This window comes from Hippopotamus amphibius, chromosome 6 (genome assembly GCF_030028045.1).
Source record: "Hippopotamus amphibius kiboko isolate mHipAmp2 chromosome 6, mHipAmp2.hap2, whole genome shotgun sequence".
Taxonomy (NCBI): domain Eukaryota; kingdom Metazoa; phylum Chordata; class Mammalia; order Artiodactyla; family Hippopotamidae; genus Hippopotamus; species Hippopotamus amphibius.
In genome coordinates, this window is record NC_080191.1 from 56,274,645 (window position 1) to 56,295,945 (window position 21,301).

General features: G+C 35.1%; 1 protein-coding gene across 2 annotated transcripts in view; it reads right to left on the minus strand.

The window, feature by feature from the left end:
• The window catches only part of RGS17 (regulator of G protein signaling 17), an 87,494-nt gene that overhangs the window by 26,342 nt on the left and 39,851 nt on the right, over positions 1 to 21,301 (minus strand). Inside the window, exon 2 of one of the 2 annotated variants that reach the window (XM_057738911.1) lies at positions 630 to 773. In XM_057738911.1, coding sequence (XP_057594894.1) covers positions 630 to 748 — 119 coding nt within the window. In that variant the 5' untranslated portion in view covers positions 749 to 773. Of the gene's footprint in view, positions 1 to 629; positions 774 to 21,301 lie in introns of those variants that run through there. The other variant, XM_057738912.1, reaches the window with a different exon arrangement.

A 21,301-nucleotide genomic window follows, 5' to 3' on the forward strand; every position in this document is an offset into this window, starting at 1 on the left:
AGCCTGTCAGTGATAAAACTGCAATGGAATGCAGATTCTCTGGCTCTAAGTTCAGCACGTTTAATGAACTGACTTGGCCTTCACACCCATCATAGTCCCTGAGCTTTGAGATCTGTGGACATGAGTCCGTGGCACTTCTTTCTCTGTCCTTTTGAGGAGTCTGTGGCTGAAGTTGCCACCCAACACTGCGACAGAACAATCATCACCCCATGAAATAGCACAGAACTAAAACACTATGCTGAATACTACATACAATACTACTAGAGCTTATCTTAGTGTTCTTGCATCTCCTGTAACATGGGATAATGTTGTTTACTGTTCAATAAATACATAACCATATTCTTATTTTTACCTATACCTTTAAGCACCATGGATGGAGAAAAACATGATATAAACAATTTTTCATTCTTTACCTTACTACCAATATCAGTGTAGATTCTGAGGAAATATTATATTTTCCTTATGGAAATATGTGCATTAAACCAATGATCATCTGCAATAATTGCTACTAGTAAAGGGGAAAAAAAAAGACAGATTGAGAAGTTTCTATGTCTCCAAGAGCTGGCACGCATGTTCACGCCAGTTACGACCCAGCTCAGGTGTGGTATCACACAGATAAGAGGACATACCAGGAGCAGCTGCAGCAACAGCACCAACAAAAGCAACACGTGTTGTTGGGCCTCTGGTTTCCAGGTGCTTGAGACACAGCAGGTGTTTCCTCATTCTGTGACTGCTGCCTTTTTCGCATCTCAGCTACTGCAGTGCCCAGCCGGCTGAAAGAAGAGAGAAAACATCAGGCCTGAAAATATTATGATAAGGGTAAGTCGCCCATGCTGAAGAAAAGCATAATTTAAGGGGTCAGGGAGAAGATAGTTTGAGAAAAGGTAAAAATGAATAAGCTTTAGCAGTCAAGTTGAAAATTCTCCAGAAAATTGTTTTAGGCGAATATTCTAAGAACTTTGGGAACAAATTTCTACCATTATCTGCTACGTATAGTCCTAGAAAGTGTTGCCACATAATCAGAACCAGTTGCTAAGGTAAATATGATAAAGTTCAAAAATTTATTTTTAGCTTCCTTCTTTACTCAAGGATGATTACACCTGCTTGCCTTTATGAACATCTTTAAGTGCTTATAGGGGGTGTGAATAACTTGTTTCTCCACTGATATTTACGGTAAGGTTATGTGAGCTTTCCAAAGCATCGCTGCAAGGTTCCTAACTTTATACCATAGTGAAGGAGAACAGTTTGTTTCTAGTCCTCTCTCATCTCCTTTTAAACATACAATCTTCTTTTTGGCACTTCCAGCTCATCCTCTAGGGGCTTTCTCTTGATAATATTGGCAAAATGCCTTATTCTGTGTTAGGTGTCCTTGTTGCAAAGGTATCACCTCCCTTTCCTCCACCACTCAAAATTTATTTTAATTTATCAGGTAATTGTGGAATGATAAAAAGTCATCAAATCCAAGAGAGTCATTTTGGTGGAATTTATATATCATGGCAGATAAGAAAAATATTGGGGTACAGGCTGCCCTACCTGTGATCTTACAAATCAAAACAAGTGAGTTGCCACATATTTATAAGACCAACCCTAATCTAGGAGTTAGTTGATAATAAAAAAAAAAAGTTTTGTTTTAGTAGACTAATATAAAATTTAACATGAACTTTTAGAAAAAGGAATGAATTCTACTGAATAATATTTTCACAAATATGCAATATATGTAAATCACACACATATATTGTCATGTGTGACTGAGCAATACTTGTTAAAAACATAAAATACTTTGGGCGTTTTTGACATTGTGAACTCATGCTTTAAAAAATACATTTTCAGTTATGAATACAATGACAGATACTTTAAAAAAATACTGTATTCTTAAAAATAAGATAAACATCTCTTTAGACCAGAAACAGACCAGAAAACCTCATTGGTAGATAAATGTGGATAAACAACAAAAAAAACAAACAACCCAATCGAAAAATGGGCAGAAGATCTAAACAGGCATTTCTCCAAAGAAAACATACAGCTGGCCAATAGGCACATGAAAAAGTGCTCAACATCACTAATTGTCAGAAAAATGCAAATCAAAAGTACAGTGAGGTATCACTTCACACCAATCAGAATGGCCATCACTAAAAAGTCCACAAACAATATATGTTGGATAGGGTGTGAAGAAAAGGGAACCCTCCTACACTGTTGGTGGAGATGTAAATTGGTGCAACCACTATGGAGGACAGTATGGAGTTTCCTTAGAAAACTAAACCTAGAGCTACCATATGATCCAGCAATCCCACTCCTGGGCATATATCTGGAGAAAACTCTAATTTGGAAAGATACATAAACCCCAATGTTCATAGCAGCACTATTTACAATAGCCAATACATGGAATCAACCTAAATGTCCATCGACAGGTGAATGAATAAAGAAGATATGGTATCTATATACAATGGAATATTACTCAGCTATAAAAAAAGAATGAAACATTGCCATTTTCAGCAACATGGATGGACCTAGAGATTATCATAATAAGTGAAGTAACTGAGACAGAAAAAGACAAATGTCATATATCACATGTGTGGAATCTAAAATTTGACATAAATGGACTTATTTACTAACAGAAAGAGACTCACAGATGTAGAAAACAAACTTATGGTTACCAAAGGGGAAGGGGAGTGAAAAATCAGGAGTTTGGGATTAGCAGATACAAACTACTATATATAAAATAGATAAACAACAAGGTCCTACTGTATAGCACAGGGAATGATATTTAATACCTTGTAATAACATTTAATGAAAAAGAATATGAAAAAGAATATATACATGTATAACTGAATCACTTTGCTGTACATCAGAATCTAACATAACACTGTAAATCAACTATACTTCAATTTTAAAATGTTTTAAAAATAAATGTAATCTAAATATTGGGGAAAAAAGACAATATAGAAGAAAGCACTAATGGCTTCAGGGCAGGAAAAGGATTTCTTATAAGACCAAGACAAAAGGGAAAAGATGATTTCTGATACAGCTGATTTATCAAAAACCTTTGAACAAATGAAGAGAATATAAAGTAAAAAAAAAAAAGAGAACCAGAGTGGAAGATACAAAGGACTAATATCTACAGCATATAAGCAACACATCACAATTTAAAAATACAAATAACCTAAAATAAAAATGGGCAAAGGAAGTGTGTAGGCAGTTTATAGAAGAGGAAAATACAAATACTCCAAATTAGATGAATAGATGGTCAAAACTAGTAACCAGGGAAATTCAAATAATAAAATTATTTCATATCCAAATTTCCTATAGGTAAAAAATTCACACAATATCAATTTTGGGAGGGAACTTGGGTAATGAAAAGCTCTCATACAATCATTTTGAAGAATAATATTGACTGTGTAACAATGTAGTTAATATACATAACCTATGACAAATTCCACTTTAAAGTTTATACTTTGGAGGAACTTTCGCATATGCATATGAAGACATTAATTACAATATTTTTAATACCTTAAATTTGAAACACTCTATATTTTCATCTTTTCAGGAGTGAATACAAAACAGTGATGTCGTAGAGTAATATATAAAACAGTACTTAAAATAAATAAATTTATATGAATCAATTTGGGGAGACTGCAAAACAATGTTGAATGCAAAAAATAGCTGCAAAATATTAAATACAGCCTATACCATTAACAAAATTTTCATAAGTATACAAAAAATAAATCGTATTTTTTTCTGGATAATATATACAGCAAAGTAATAAAATCTCATGAACTAGATCCATAAATGCAGAAGGGAAAAATCTGTATAACTGTTAACATTTTTCTTTTCTATAGTTCACCAATTCGAGTTTTAGGCAAAACAAATCTTCTTAATGTCATAAATGAAAAAAGGAAAAAAAAAAGTTTTGCAAAATGATGCCTATCTATGGACCGAAACTGTCAAACATTTTTGAACATGAGGAGGCTAATTCTTTTTTCCTCCTCTCCAACTCCCTAGGGAGAAAGACTGTCAAGAAACCACTTAATTTCACAGGAAGAGGAGAATGAAACAAGGGAAACTGGTTTCTCCTTTGCAAAGAAGTACATACCTGTGCACAAAATTGGGACTTCTGACTTTTTGAGCTGCACAGTCCCAAAAAGACCCAGGATTCAGGAGCACAGCAGGGCTGGGAGCAGGTGTGGTGGCATCCCAGACTGCTCCTCTCACACTGGCCACCTTTAAAAACACTTCATTTAGTTCTCATAGTGAGGTACTGGGAACACTGTTATGGAATAAGATTAATGGCTCCAACATCTTCATTTTCCCCTGAAGGCTTAGGCAAATTTATCAACAAAGAAATCCATAAATCTGAGATAGTGATCAGAGAGGGCTTTCCTTCTGTTGTGAATTAATTGTATCTTCCAAGAAATTACAAGAAAATTCTGATCTCACTTCTAGTTAAATACAATGTTACCCCCTCTTGTTTCTTCCCTTTTTTCAGGATTAGATGCAATGATTAAAACCATCTTTATGCAACAAAAGCAAAAATCGACATGCAGAACTACATCAAACTAAAAAGCGTCTGCACATCAGAAGGAAAAATCAATAAAATGAAAAGTCAACTCCAGAATGGGGGAAATATTTGCAAATCATATATCTGATGAGAGATTAATTTCCAAAATATACAAAGAACTCATACCACTGAATAAAAAAAGACAAACAATTTGATTAAAAAATAGGCAGAGGAACTGAATAGACATTTTTCCAAAGAAGACACACAAATTGCCACCAAACAGACGGAAAGATGCTCAACATCACTAATCATCAGGGAAATGGAAATCTAAATCATAATGAGATATCGTTTCACCCCCGTTAGAATGGCTATCATCAAAAAAGACTAGCGATAACAAAGTGTTGTTCAAAAATGTGAGAAAAGGGAACGATTGTGCAGTATTGGTGGGAATGTAACTATGGAAAACAGTATGGAGGTTCCTCAAAAAAAGTAAAAATATAACTACCATATGATCCAGCAATCCCACTTCTGATTATATGTCCAAAGGAAATGAAAACAGGATATCAAAAAGATATTTACACCCCCATGTTTACTGCAGCATTATTCACAAAAGCCAGGATATGGAAACAATTTAAGTGTCCATCGATGGATAAAGAAGGTGTGATACACACACACACACACACACACACACACACAATGGAATATTATTCAGCTATGAGAAAGAAGGACATCTTGCCATTTTCGACAACATGGATGGAACTTGAGGACATTATGTTAAATGCTTTAAGGCAGAAAGAGAAAGACAAACACTGTATGATATCACTTATATGAAGAATTCAAAAAACCGGAATTCATAAAAACAGGGAGTGGAATTGTAGTTACCAGAAACTGGGGGATGGGGGAATTGAGGAGATGTGGGTCAAAGGGTACAAACTTGAAGTTAGAGGATGAATAAGTTCTGGAGAGCTAATGTATGGCATTGTGAGTATAGTTAACACTACTGTATTGCATATTTTGAAGCTGCTAAGAGTTGATCTTAAATATTCTCACCACAAAAAAAGAAATGATAATTATGTGAAGGGATGGAGGTGTCAGTTAACACTATGGAGGTAATCATATTGCAATATATAAAAGTATGTGATCAACACACTCTACACCTTACATTTACAATGTTATATGTCTATTTTATCTCAATTTAAAAAACATCTTTACAGTTTGAGTCATGAGCCAAATAAAACAAGAAAATATTTAAAAGGATAAATATAATAATATGAACTGGATCTAAAGAACTGTGTAAGACTAGGATGAGAGAAACACAGCTTAATAGACCATATCTAGGCAATAGGCCATGTCCAATTTACTGTACAATAAATTCAGTATTAATCAACAGTATGATGTAAACAAAATAGTTACTGGAAATTTAGAATGCATTAATAAAAACATATTTTGTAAAACAAATTGGTGATATGTCTTCTCTGGGCTGGTTAAAATGTTATATTCAATTTCAGCTCCCACAATTTGAGAAGGAAAATGAAATTTGCTCAGAAAATTAGAAGGTGAGTTAAAAAAAACAAACCTCAAAAAAATCTCATAAGAATACTACTCTTAGAACAAGTGTTTTAAAAAGATTTAGATAATCAGAATCAAAATTATCTAGTATTTGAAGTGATACCGAGTAGAAGAGAACGTCAATCTGCTTTGTAAGATCCCAAATGTTAGAAGGTGGATTGATAAATAGAGGCAACTGAGAGAGTCTTGTTTCCATAAATAGAAAGTCTGCTGATACTCAGGTAACACCTTAATTTACCTGTGAGGTTAGTATCAAGTCAAGCTTTCTTGAGAATTCAAGCCAAGGCTGGACATTCTGAAAGAGGTTGATTTACAAGGGTCTTAAGTTTACATGATGGTTAGACTGAAAAAACTCTTCTTAGTTCTGAAGTTACTGTTCTTAAAATGTGCTGCCCAAGCTGAGAACTCTCTTCAAAATACAGTTGGGAGGGAGATGAGGAACCCATTTTTTTTTTTTTTTTTAATTTGCACTCTTGTAGATCATATTGTCAATCTTTGAGTACTTTCTGGTATTATTCTTTATCTCTTTTGTTTATATATTGTTTCCCAATTGGATTGTTGAACTCTTATGGGGAAGGAGAGAAAAATTTATTTCATATATATTGGTTTTCCAGGAATTTAGCAGTATTTTCTGTCAATAGTAAATGCTCATGATGTTGTACATCAACTATACCTCAATAAAAAATAGTAGATGCTCAATAAATACCGATTATTGATGATGGTGAATGTGAATGATTTCTCTGATTATTAAAAATATCTATTTTCCCAAGGCAGAAATTTAGGAAGTTTTGGAAGTTGCCTAAGGCAGAAATTTGGAAGATTTGAATACAAATTCTTATAGCTCTAAGACACACTATTCAATCTAAACAGTGCTCCATATCTGTTCCCAAAGCACCTTTCACAGAGGATGGGGGTAAACTCATACTCAGGAAGTCTAGAGAATTGTAGCCTAATGTGGACATTTATATTTTATCTTAGATGAAACATTCGTATTTTATCTTAGGAACCCATATAAAATGTGCTTGGTATTTTGATATATTCATATATTAATATAAGACTAACTATTTTACATATCCTAACTTTAGAAGAAAAGGGATGTTCCTACATCTTTCTAAGTGGTCAAGATGCTGCTGTTGTGAGATTATCAATTTTGGAAAATTAGGCCGAATTGGAAAAGAACTAACTATGCACTCAATATTAGTGAATTATCATCTCACTCTCAGTATAACAATATTTCTAGAACTCAAACTTAGAAAAATACAAATGACAATATCCTCCACCCTCATCACCAAGCTGCACTACAATATGGTGATTAAACAATCTCTGGAATTGGGCTGTGTCCCAATCTTGCCTCTGTCAACAAGGGGATGCCCTATGGTTAGTTCTTCAATCTCTTTGTGTCCCAGCGTCCTTATCTGTAGACAATTATTGATAATTATAGAATACATCAGTACATCATGACTACTGTAAAGGTTAAGTGGATTGAACATGCAACATACTTGGAAAAAAATCCTGTTCATACAGTAAGTACTTAATAGTGACCGCTCTCTCATGGTAATGCTAGAAAGAGTTGTTCATAATGTCACCAAAAAGTTGGTGTGGTACAATGTTTTAAGGCTACAGATGTTGAAGATTTCCATTACTTTCTTCCTGCTGAGAGATCATTTCACTTCTTGCAGGGTGGGTTGTACAGTTTTTGTGTCCATTGGTCAGACTCTTCCTAGCTCAGGGATCTATACAAAGGCTTACTCAGTGAAGAAAGAAGACTTGACGGTTTGGATTTTCATTTCACCACTAACACTGTAATTTTTATCACATGTAAATGAACTGAGTCTCAAGTGACTCACAGTAACCACAGTCAACTGCTTACCCCACAATCACACTTCATTATAATTGCAGCCATCTTGTCATGTTTAGTGAAAGCATTCCGTTTTGTCATATATTTGTTGATTCAGTGTTTAGCCCCAAAAAGGCATTTGCTAAATAAGCCAAATTTGTGAGGCCCTTTTTACCACTGGGGTGGACAAGGAAGCAGTTCACCACGTTACAGAGATTTACTCCTAGTTGTGGTGTCTTTTCCCTGTGAAGGAAAACAACCCACTCCTCAGTTTAAAATTTCTGATAACTACCTTGCTTCAGCTAAGCCAGCATGCATCTATGTAGCACAGTGTGCTTTCAGTGTCGCTTCCTGTCTCATGACTTTTTCATCTAAAGAGAGTGGTATCCAAACCAGTGTTCCTTTTTTTGGGGGGGTGGGGATAGTTTTTAGTGGTCGTTTTGCAAAAATTACCATTTTATGATTACATTAAACTATGAAAAATTCAAGAAGTATACTCTTCATGCATTCAGAGAGAATAACCACTAAGAATATGATTTAGTCCACTCCTTTGGTGGTTAGAATCTGGTTCTACCAGTGAATACGTCCATGCATTTTCTTTTCCTCAGTGGTATATATGAAGCTTGCTAAAATGCCGCATTATGTTGAGTCAGCAATTCTCTCTTCATGTTCATGATATTTTCATATATATTTATAAACATATACATATGTATCATATAAACATATACATATGTATCGTATAAACATATAAAAAGACTGAAAAATAGTTCCTCCTGTGCTTCCCTCTATCATTAAGGTACAGAATCAGAGCCATGTCAGTCCTCTTCCTGTTTTGGTCCAGGAGCATCAGTTTGACACACTGAAAAGCATTATCTGACGGGGCTCTTTGAAAAGGGCACCTTGTACAGCTCAGCTGCTAATTTTTGTCCCTAGAAGATCTGGCCCTTTCCATTCCACAGAACATCACGATTTCTACTCTTGTGATTCTAGACTTCTATCAACTTTCTATTTTCTTCTTTTGACTATGATTCTTGGAGTGTAGTGTCTTTGAAGAAAAGAGAGATCTGGACTGGAATCACAAAGGGCTGGCTGGTACAGGCTGCGTGGCATGGAGTAAGTTATTTAAGCTCTGCCTCTGTTTGTAAAACGGGGAATTATATTTACTTCGTTCATAGTTGTAAGGGTAGAAAACATATCATATTACTATTGTAACTACTAACTTCAGCAGGGTGCCAAGGGAATGCCACTCAATAATCTGTAATTACGATCACAATAATTATTCCTATTATTATTATCTCTAGACAAACTTCTGTCTTCATATTTATTTACAAAAAAATACCTGATGACTTTCTTCAAAACTGTATGATGGGTTTTTAAATATAACTGCAAGGATGATACATTCACTTGGCAATTGCCAAAGTTCTCATATGAAGAGTTAAAACTTGGGCCCTTGTCTGTGGTCCAGAAGCATCACATCCCCTGGGAGGTTGTTAGGAATGAGGATGTCAAGTCCCACCTCAAATTTACTGAATCTGATTTTGCATTTTCACAATACAAAACAATACAGAACTACAAGTGATGGGTACACACATTAAAGCCTGGAAGCACTGGTTAAGGGCACACTAAGTTGTGAACTTGAAGCATCGTGATTGGTGTATAGAGGAGGTATATTCACGAAAGTCAGAAAGACACTGTGTGTTCTAGAGAAGCACCAGGTGGGAGGAAAGATCGCAAAAGGCTTGTTGAACTGCTCCCCTGTCAGGCTCATTCACTTGTCATCCTCTCTTTGTCTCTTCTCTTCCCATTTGGAAAGAAATAGGTGCTTCTGTCTCAGTGTCATACAGTACTGTGTGCCTTCCGCTTTGTACACTTTGCGTACAAGCCTGTTTATATTAGAACCGGTCTCCGACATCCTAAAGAGTCTCACCTTTTTTGGTATCCCTGGCACCTGGTGGAGGTGCTCCCTCCAGGCAATCTTTGCAAAACTTTGCAGCCTGTGGGAAGGTGCCAGGCACTGCTTAAGCTTCTCAGACCTGTAATTCCATATTGTCTTATAGCTTTGCCATTTGTGAGTTTTTCCTACAAGACCATGAGCTCTTTGAGGGCAGAGTCTGGGCCACTCACCTTGGTACTTTTGATATACATGAAATAATACTTATGTGTCTCAATTAAGCTTTCACTAAAAACTGATATTTTGTGAGCTGGAGCAAGTCATAGAATCAACCCTCTGTTTTGCTCTCTGGTAAAGAGTTAATGAGGAGCAATTTCTCTCGTAAAGCTTATCACTTTTTTTTCTTCTTAAAATGTTGGTACCTACTCATGTATGTGTATTTTGGAATCCAATATAAGCTAGTATTTAATTCCATACATAAATGTAAAATTTAGTTATTTTGATGCTAATATCACCAAAATGATATGTGGTAAAAAGCACCATATTTTCTAGGAATTTCACCACATACACAAGCTTAAGAACCAGTGAGGTCAGGCAATGCTTGTTAAATGAGTGAAGCAGAGAAAGAGAAGGCTTTTCTAGCACAAGTGAGTAGATAGATGCTCTAACAGAGGCCAGAGTTGCACAGCTAAAATGAAGGGGAAGGTTATTCAATTACTTGGTAATTTCAGAAAGTCTAGAAGACCAATAGAGATAAAGTAGCACTTTAAAAAATCCAATTTTTACCTGACTCATTCAGGCTTTGCTTTAGTTTAGAACAGCAGCATTAGCTTAAGGTGAATGTTTTAGAAATGGGACCAAAGCTACATTACAGTAAGAGCAATTTTGTCATAAACACTGCCTGGTGACAACGAGACTCCTTAGCATGGCCTATTACTGTCATTATGCCATTCTAGAAAATACCAGTGATTAATATGGAGTCATAAAGTGTTTACTTAGGAGAGTACTGATAGCACTTTCATCATTGTGACATATTCATTTTGAGATTCATCAAACTGCTTTTCAGAGAGCAGACATGCTCATTATTTCAATTCACATAAAGAAGATAAGCAAGTTAGCATAAGGAAAGGGAAAAAAAGACAAAATGTGAAAAGAAAAAGAATTCAGCAGAGAAAACAAAATCACAACATTTGGAAAAAGGGTGTGCCAGAGACTGTTTCTCCTAATAGTAATTATTCATATAATTATTTAAGATCGTTGCACAAGCAGGGATAATTGCTATGGAAACTCAACACAGAGCACTGTTTATATAAACACGTTAAATGGGAATAAGGAGATTAATACCGCGTGGAAGCATCCCCAGAAGGATCTAAAACATGCAAAATACATCCTATTTCTGTTTGTGTTTAATGTCATATCCCTGGATGTTATTCAAATCCTTTTCTACAGCTAAGCTAACGTGGGTCACCTCTGATTCTCTCCTGTACTTCACAACACGTCTATGTGAGACAACAGCTCTACTTTGCCAACTCCTCAGACATATTCAGTATATGAGGTACTGTACTATCTATTCTTTCCAAAGCTACATTCTGTACATTTTGTATTATAGACACCTAAAAAAGAACATTTAAAGATACAATCAGGTAACCAGTAAACCTGTTCAAAAACCTGTGTTCTACTGAAGGTGAAAACCTGTGAAAGAGGATTTATGGTCATCTTTCCCTTCAGCACATTGTATCTATTTAATCAAAATAATTACTTCCCTTCACTCTGCCTTTAGTATAAGTAATTGCAGCAAACTGGTGCCTGTTATAAAGTTCATACCAGTTCAGTCTTTTTTTGTTTTCGTTTTTGTTTTAAATAAACACACCAACCTCCAGGAAGTGCACAAGTGATGGAATCAATTCAATCAGCTCTCCCCTTACACAGCAAAACATTTTTACTCATTCCAGGAAGAGTGGGCAGCAGCTATTAGCAAGGCTGAGTACAATGACGAAGGAATAAAGGCTCTGCCCAGGAGCCCCTGACACAGCTATTCCCAGCCGCCCACCAAGTACCCTCTGAAATACAGAAAAGAGATAAGAAATAAGAAGTTTTATTTTTTGGTGGGGTGGGGAGGTGGGGAGTCATAATTACTCTCCAGCTTCATAAATCCGTGGAAGAACATTGGCAATGAAAGAACCTCTGTTGGTTTGATTTTTAACGAAGAATAACTCTGGGGGGAGAAGTGGACATCGACGGGAATGTTCAGGACATAATCAGGTCAAATGGGCATAATAAATATCGACTTCAAAGTTCCAGGGTTATTGTGAAGGTAGTAAATATTCTCTCTATAAACAGATACATACATATATAAAAATATATGTGTGTATATATATATATATGGTACTGTATATGTATACACACACACACTTGTATACCACATATATACATATATGGTATACGCATACCTAAGTAATATGTGTTTTATAGATATATACACACATTGAGATATATGTGTATATGTATATACATGCATATACACACACACACATATATGGGGGAGTGGAGAGAGAAGCTAAGCACAATGATAGACACAGTAGTAGGTAGCCAATGATCATCAGCTAGTCATACTGCCTTCATAATTTCTACTTCATCTATGACACTGTCCCAGCTCACTAATCCTCTGGTTTAGAAGAGTGACTCTCACACTATTGATGGTAAAGGACCAGGGTGTTTTTTGGTTTTGTTCTTCATTTTTAAATTTCCAATCAGCCTTGGAGCAATACTTTGGTTAGATATAATATAAAAATAAATAATACAATGAAAAAAGCAATGTACAAGTCCCAATTAGTTTCTACTACTAGATTTAATAGACATAAAATTACTCTGTCAAATTGCTGTAAACGTTTCTAAATGCCTCCTCTCCACTTCATTACTTGCTTTGTTGTGAACCAATAAGAAATGCTTTGCAAATCAGCACATGGATCGCATGTGGCCACACATTGGGTAGCGATGTTCTATCACTTACTGTCTGTACCAAATGTCAAAACTAGCTTTGTTGGGGGCTTCCCTGGTAGCAGAGTGGTTAAGAATCTGCCTGCAAATGCAGGGGACGCGGGTTTGATCCTTGGTCTGGGAAGATCCCACATGTCGTGGAGCAACTAAGCCCGAGTGCCACAACTACTGAGCCTGTGCTCTAGAGTCCGTGAGCCACAACAAATGAACCCATTTGCTGCAACTACTGATGCCCAAGAGCCTAGAGCCCGAGCTCTGCAGCCAGAGAAGTCACCACTGCACTGAGAAGCCTGTGCACTGCAACAAAGAGTAGCCCCCACTCTCCACTACTAGAGAAAGCCCGCCCACAGCAATGAAGACCCAATGCAGTCAATAAATTAAAATAATAAATAAATTAAAAAGAAAACACAAAAAACTAGTTTTGTTGGGAGAAGATATTGGGCAAATGATGGCTATCCAGCAGTGAGGTATGTTGGCCCATTTTCTTTTTCTTCTTTTTTTTAAAAATTTTTTTCAGCTCTTTTTTGCCATATAATTGCATTACACTGTTGTGCCAGTTTCTGCTGTACAACAAAGTGAATCAGCTGCATTTATACATATATCCCCATATCCCCTCCCTCTTGAGCCTCCCTCCCACCATCTGTTGGCCCATTTTCATGTGTGTTCTGTGTATTGATTGATGACAAAATATACTGAAAGGCGTTCACTTATCTTTACTTATTGTTGCTAAGTATGATATCCTAACATAGATCGAAATGAAACTTGGATACACCTTAAGAGGTATGTTAGAATTCAGATGTATTTTGCGACTATTAAGATGAGTATTTCATATCATTCTTGAAATATAGAAAGGAATTTTTTTCAGCATTTAAAAATTGTTTGAGGAGGAAATGAACTCTGCTAGCCTCAAGAAAAGAGCTGCCCCTACTTATAAGACAAGTTTACACAATTTCTTATATTTCCAAAACTGATAGTGTTTTCTATGGCTTATTGTATAACAATTGACTCCTGGCTGTTCATTCACACACAGCCGGCACAGCCAAAAGTCAGCAGTGCTCTATTGCTCCCAAGTCAGTGTTTCTGAGTTTTAACACACAGACAGAATTAATTCAACATGAGTAGCATTTCTCCTAATAATATATCCCTTTCATTCTGTTTGGCTCTGCGCCCTTTTCTTCAACTAGTCACATAAAATATGTTAAGAATACTATTCATTTTCAACAGCTTCCTCCCAGTGAGACTCCCTGTTAAAGCAGAATGGATGTCAGAAATACTTGAGGCTCTCTAGTAACCATATTGAAACGACTGTGGAGTAGAATGGAAAAAAAATGTCTCCTTAATTCTGTAATTGGCAGGAAAAAGGCTGCCTTCCTTGTTGCCAGGTATATAGATATTATAAACAGGACGCAATTTATTAGAAATTCCTCCTCAGGCTTAGTTAATTGAATGTTGTTAGCAATCTTTAGTGTCATCATTAATTGCATCGTAGTGTTTTAAAAAGGATTTTTGTACATACAGCCATCCATGGCTTGTATCAAAGATAGACGGTTCATTGACTGATTGATCGTCTTTCATATGAAAACCTCAGGTTGGGAAAGGAACTAAAATCCATTCTTTGAGTTCTTCTTTTGAAATACACTATTAAGAGGATAAAGTTTGACAAGGCAGAGATCATCACCTACCCCCCTGTTAGTGCAATTCAGTAGGAAACCACGAGCTGCGCTCCTGGATGCTGATTAGAACAGAGAGCAAAACTGGGCTGATTATCTCAACTAGATAAATTTACAAAGTGATGAGTAGGTAACAATATAAATAAATTTTATACTGTGCTGTATTTAAAATGATTTACATAGATCAAATTAGGTAACCTCGCTTTAAATAAACTGAAAATAATTTGATCTGTTATTTTGTAAAAGTCCATTCTTATTTGTCATTCACAGGTAAAGCTAGTTCAACATTGATCTCATTTACAGAGAAAAAAATTGAAATTTAAAATAGAATAAAGGTCAAAAGGATTCTTTTGAATAGTATTAGAAGAAATGAATCACCATTTGGAAAGAGATAAAATGAATTAAATCTTCAAACTACATACCAGAATCAACTCTAAATATATTCCAGACATAAATGCTAAAATTGAAAATACACAAGTATCACATGAAAATATAGGTGAAATCCTTTATAACATGGGAGAAGGGAAAGTCTTACAAACCATGATCAAATTCTAGAAAAAATAAAAGAATTTGTGTGGCAAAAAACCAAAACAAAACAAAAAAACCACCACCATAAGCATAATCAGTGGACAAATGACAAAGTGGGAAAAAATATTTTTAATTTATAGCTTAAAGGATTAGTTTCCAGATAAATAAATAACTCTTTTAAAAAGAAGAAAATGGGGCTTCCCTGATGGCGCAGTGGTTAAGAATCCACCTACCAATGCAGGGGACAGGGGTTCGAGCCCTGGAAGATTCCACATGCTGTGGAGCAACTAAGCCTGTGCACCACAACTACTGAGCCCATGCTCTGCAACAAGAGAAGCCACTACAATGAGAAACCTGCACACCACAACGAAGAGCAGCCTCTGCTAGCCACAAGTAGAGAAAGCCTATGTGCAGCAACGAAGACCCAATGCAGCCAAAAATAAAAATAAATAAATAAATAAATAATAAAATAAATCTTAAAAAAAGAGAGAGAGAGAGATGGAGAGGAAATCTACGAATGTACAAATATCCCCTCTTAAAAGAGAAGAAAATGACCAAAACCTAATAAAAAATGAACAAAAGATGCATATAGATGGTTCACTAAAATGAAATTTATAATTCCATTTTAGCATAAGAAAGCCAAATTTAACCTTATGCATAACCAAATAAATACAAGTTATATTACATTAATACACCAGTTTTTAAATATCAGATTTATAAATCAAAAGCTTGACAACACATTCTGTCAGAAAAGCTGTGGAGAAAGAGATACTTTCCACATATTACTGAAGGGACAACAAAACTGCTCAACCTTTATGGTGGGGAATTTGACAATAACAAGAGTAAATAAGAATTTGTCCTTTGGTCTAACCAATGCCACTTCCAAGAATCTACTGTGAAGATTAATCTGTATAAATATGAAAAAGCACATGCACGTGGTTATACAATACAACGTAATTTACAGTTTTTTGAGACTGGAAACAACTAAATGTTCATGGAGAAGGGGTCTGGCTGAATAAACTGTGATATGTTCTGTGGTAAAGTGTTGGCCAAGCCCTTTTTTTTGCCTCACTGTCCAGCGCTGTACTCTTAGCAACTCAGTAAAAGTAGAACATCAACTATATTCCAGCATTATTGCCTCTCATAAAAATGACCCCTGACTGGTACATAGCATCTGGATTGGGGGCAATTGTAAATAAATTGTAAATATCTTCACTGAGGATGGTGACTTTTATAACTAGGCTTATGCCTCGTGGGGACCCTGAAAACTATGCCTATAGAAATGTTACAAGGGATACTGGCTCCTATGGCAGCCAAGGTCCTCCTCACAGGAGGACCCCCTCCCTTATCCCTACTCTCATCCTGTCTGCTATGAATCTCATCTCCTTGCATTTGGGGTGTGTCACTTAGGAAGAAGGGCTCTGCACTGCCTTGTGGGCTGTCACCAACAGGAACCGTGGTGTGGATTTCTGCTGAGTTGGGACTCCTGACCTTTATCCTTCCAAGTAGACTGAGGGTCTCATGAGTCTGAATGGTTAGGAGAGCCTAAGAAAACTCCTTGGAAGGCACATCTATAAAATGGAGAACTATGCACCCATAAAAAATAAGAAATATCTCTATGAACTAACACGGAATAATTTCTAGCATATTTTAACATGTGTTAAAAGAGGAAAGAAAAGGAAAAAACAATGTGTGTGTGAAAAAAAAAAGAAATATGTGTTTCTGTGTTTCACATACACATAGACACACATACATTTTTACACACATATTTGTTTACTCTTACCCAAAAAAAGACACAAGAGGACTAAACAGATAATGATAATGCTTATATTAGTGGGTAGGTAGGAATAAAGCAAACAGAATAGGGACAATTAGAAGTCAGATTTCTCAGAGTATAACTTTTTACGTAGTTTTGACTTTTGAACCATGTTTTTCATGTTCAAAACCTAAAAAAATTTAAATCCTAAAATTCAACACAAATGTAAACAAATAAATCTAATAGTATACTAAATTAATAATATAACCATATACAGAAGAATTCACTCAAGTAATTTTTTAAACACCACACTCTGACTATACATCCTTGGTGGGATATTTGTTTTTTGCTTTTTGTTGGTTTTTTTTTTTTTTTTTTGGGCCGTGTCTTGTGGGATCTTGGTTCCCCGATCAGGGATCAAACCCCAGCCCCCAGCAGTGGAAGTGCAAAGTTCTAACCACTAGACCACCAGGGAATTCCCATCCTTGATGGGATATAAGCAAAGAAATCTTAAACTTCACTCAGTGGGTTTTGTGTTAGCAGTGATATTGGTATTGCCGTTATGAAATTATTATATGCACATAAATAACACAAATATATTTAAAACACAAGTTCATGTAAAATAATAGTATTATTAAGAACAAAAATTCTCAAAGAGAAAATAAAAAATAAAACAAAAGTTAAGAAAAATTTTACTACTGTAACTCAATTAGAATTATTCATATGATCTTATGATTTAAAAAATATATTTCCTTGCTCTTTCCACTGAAAAGCCTCAAAAACAATGACACCCCAGTAACAATAAACATATACAGCACCTGGATCCTGGGTTCTGGATATTATTCACTATAAAGAGGAAACAGAGAAATGGTGATTTCAGGTCTGATATAGGAAAATCCTAAGATAAGCCAGGCATAGCTTTTGCCAGAAAGACAGTAAAGAAATGCTTAAAGACCAATAAGTTCATGTAAAAAGAAAGAGGAGGCAACTTGAAAAGGCTCCCATTGGCCAAAGTTAGAATAATTTAAGCATCTAAAAAATAATGTATGCATTTGATTTTCACACACTGAAAAAAATTCATGTCCACAGTAATACCAAAAAGGGAGCCATAAATAAAGAGGGCCTTGTATATTTTTAAAGATTTATCTATAAATATTTCAGGCTTTAAACAGTTATTATAAATTGCATACTTTAATTTCAATTTCTAGTTGTTATTGCTAGCATATAGAAATATAGTAGCTTTTTGCATATTAACTTTGTATTTTGACTTGCTAAATTCACATCTTAGTTGTAGTAGTTTGTGCGTGTGTGTATGCAAATTCTTTAGGATATTCTACAAAAATTGTTTTCTACACATAAAGACAGTTTTTCTTATTCCTTTCCAATTTGTACTTCTTTTTCTTGCCTTATTGCACTGGCTAGAACATCTAACAAAATGTTGAAAAGAAGTGGGAATAATGGTCATCTTCGTTTGTTCCTGACCCTAGGGGAAAGCATCAGGTTTCACCATTAATCGTGGTGTTAGCTATTGATTTTTCATAGATCCTGTTTATCAGATTGAGAAAAATTCCCATCTGTTCCTACTTTGCTAAGTCTTTATCACAAATGGGTATTGAATTTTGCTAATATTTTTTTATATATACTGATGTGATCATATGGGTTTTTTAAAATGTAATTAATGTGGTAAATTCTATTAATTGACTCTAAAATGTCAAACCAAACTTGTATTCCTGCAACAAAAGCCATTTTGCCAAGATGTATCATCCTTCTTTCCATATTTTTGGACTTGAGTTGTTAAAGTATTTTAAATAATGTTTGCATCTATATATATGAGAGCTACAGATCTCTAGTTTTCTTTTAATGTTATTTAGTTTTCACATAAGAGTAGTGATGTTTTCATAAAATGAAATTGTTTCTTCCTCTATTTTCTGAAAAACTTTATGAGGATTAGCATTATTTCTTCTCCAAATATATGAGAGAATATTAAGCAGTTCTATGGGCTTATTTTGAGGGAATTTTTTAAATTTTGAATTTAATGCCTTAATAATTATAGTAACATTTAGATGTTCTATCCCCTGTTCTTATGTTTTTCAAGGAATTAGTCCCTTTTACCGAGGCTGTCCATCACTGGCATAAAGTTGTTGATAGAATTCCCTTAATTTTTAATATCTACAGTATCTGTTGTGATGTCCCTTTTTTCTTCATTCCTGACATTGGTAATTCCTGTTTTCGCTCTTTTTCTTGATTGAATTCAGTAGAGATTTATCAATGTTATTGTTATTAAAATTAACCAGCTTTTGGTTTCATCAATTCTCTATTGTTCATTTGTCTTCTAGTTTCATTATTTCTCTTATCTTATTTCCTTCCCTCTATTTTATTTTTTTTTTAATTTTATTTATTTATTTATTATTTTTGGGGGGGTACACCAAGTTCAATCATCTGTTTTTATACACATATCCCCGTATTCCCTCCCTTCCTTGACTCCCCCCCACCCTCCCTCGAGTCCCCCCCACCCTCCCCATCCCAGTCCTCTAAGGCATCTTCTATCCTCGAGTTGAACTCCCTTTGTTATACAACAACTTCCCATTGGCTATCTATTTTACAGTTGGTAGTATATATATGTCTATGCTACTCTCTCGCTTCATCTCAGCTTCCCCTTCACCCCCGCCCCCCCCAAATCTCGAGTTCTCCAGTCCATTCTCTGCATCTGTGTCCTTGTTCTTGTCACTGAGTTCATCAGTACCATTTTTAGATTCCATATATGTGAGTTAGCATACAATATTTGTCTTTCTCTTTCTGACTTACTTCACTATGTATGACAGACTGTAGGTCTATCCACCTCATTACATACAGCTCCATCTCATCTCTTTTTATAGCTGAGTAATATTCCATTGTATATATATGCCACATCTTCTTTATTCATTCATTTGTTGATGGGCATTTAGGTTGCTTCCATGTCCTGGCTATTGGAAATAGTGCTGCAATAAACATTATGGTACATGTTTCTTTTGGGATTATGGTTTTCTTTGGGTATATGCCCAGGAGTGGGATTACTGGATCATAGGGTAGTTCTATTTGTAGTTTTTTAAGGAACCTCCAAATTGTTTTCCATAGTGGCTGTACCAACTTACAGTCCCACCAACAGTGCAGGAGAGTTCCCTTTTCTCCACACCCTCTCCAACATTTGTTGTTTCCAGATTTTGTGACGATGGCCATTCTGATCGGTGTGAGGTGATACCTCATTGTGGCTTTGACTTGCACTTCTCTGATGATTAGTGATGTTGAACATCTTTTCATGTGTTTGTTGCCCATCTGTATGTCTTCTTTGGAGAAATGTCTATTTAGGTCTTCTGCCCATTTGTGGATTGGGTTATTTGCTTTTTTGGTATGAAGCTTCATGAGCTGCTTGTATATTTTGGAGGTTAATCCTTTGTCCGTTGTTTCATAGGCAACTATTTTTTCCCATTCTGAGGGTTGCCTTTTAGTCTTGTTTATGGTTTCTTTCACTGTGCAAAAGCTTTTAAGTTTCATGAGGTCCCACCTTCCCTCTATTAATTTTAGATTAAGTTTTTTCTTTTTTTAAGCTTATTATTCTAGAATTTTAGGTAATTATGAATTGAGATATTTCTAACAGAAACATTGAAAGCTGTTAAATTTCACCTATACACTGCTTTTGGTGCATTATAAAAATTATGTTTTCATTTTCATTTAGTTCAAAACATTTTCTAATTCTTTTGTGTGTGTGTGTGTGTGTGTGTGTGTGTTTTGACCCATGGTTGGTTTAGAAATATGTCAATTACTGAGTATTTACATATTTTTCAGACATCTCTCTTTTGTTAATTTCTAACTTAATTCCATTTTGTACTGAAAACATTTTGTGTATATTTTAAAATTTAACTTTAGTTTTTTAATTTAATAACTACTTATGGCTCAGCAAGTGATCTATCACTGTAAATATTTCCTGTGTATGTGAAAAAAAAGGTATACTCTGCTCCGATGGAGTGCCTGTACATTTCAATTAGTTGACAATGTTATTCGAGTCTTCTACATCCTTTCCAATTTTCTATTTGTTCTACCAATTGCTTACAGAAGAATGTTGACAACTCTAATTATTATTGTCAATTTTTCTTTCTTCTGTCAGTTCTACTAGTTTCTGTTTTGAGTATTTTGAAGTTTTTTTATTATGTGCATACACATTTATTATTGTTATTTCTTCTTGATGAAATGTCCCTTCTTATTCCTGATTATATTCTTTATTCTGAAGTTTAAGTCTCTGATTAATATAGGTCCTCCAGATTTCTTAAAATTACTTAACAATGTATCTTTATCCTTTTACTCTTTATCTACTTGTACCTTTATATTTAAAGTGAGGGTTTTTGTGACAATATATATATAGTTGGGTGTTGCTTTTCTTATGCAGCCTGAGGATACTTTCTTTCTAAGTGGAATGTTTAGACTATTAATATTTAAAGTGATTACTGATATGGTTAGGTTTAAATCTATCACATTGCTCTGTTTTCTAATTGTCTCATCTCTTCTTTCTCCTTTTTCTCCCCTG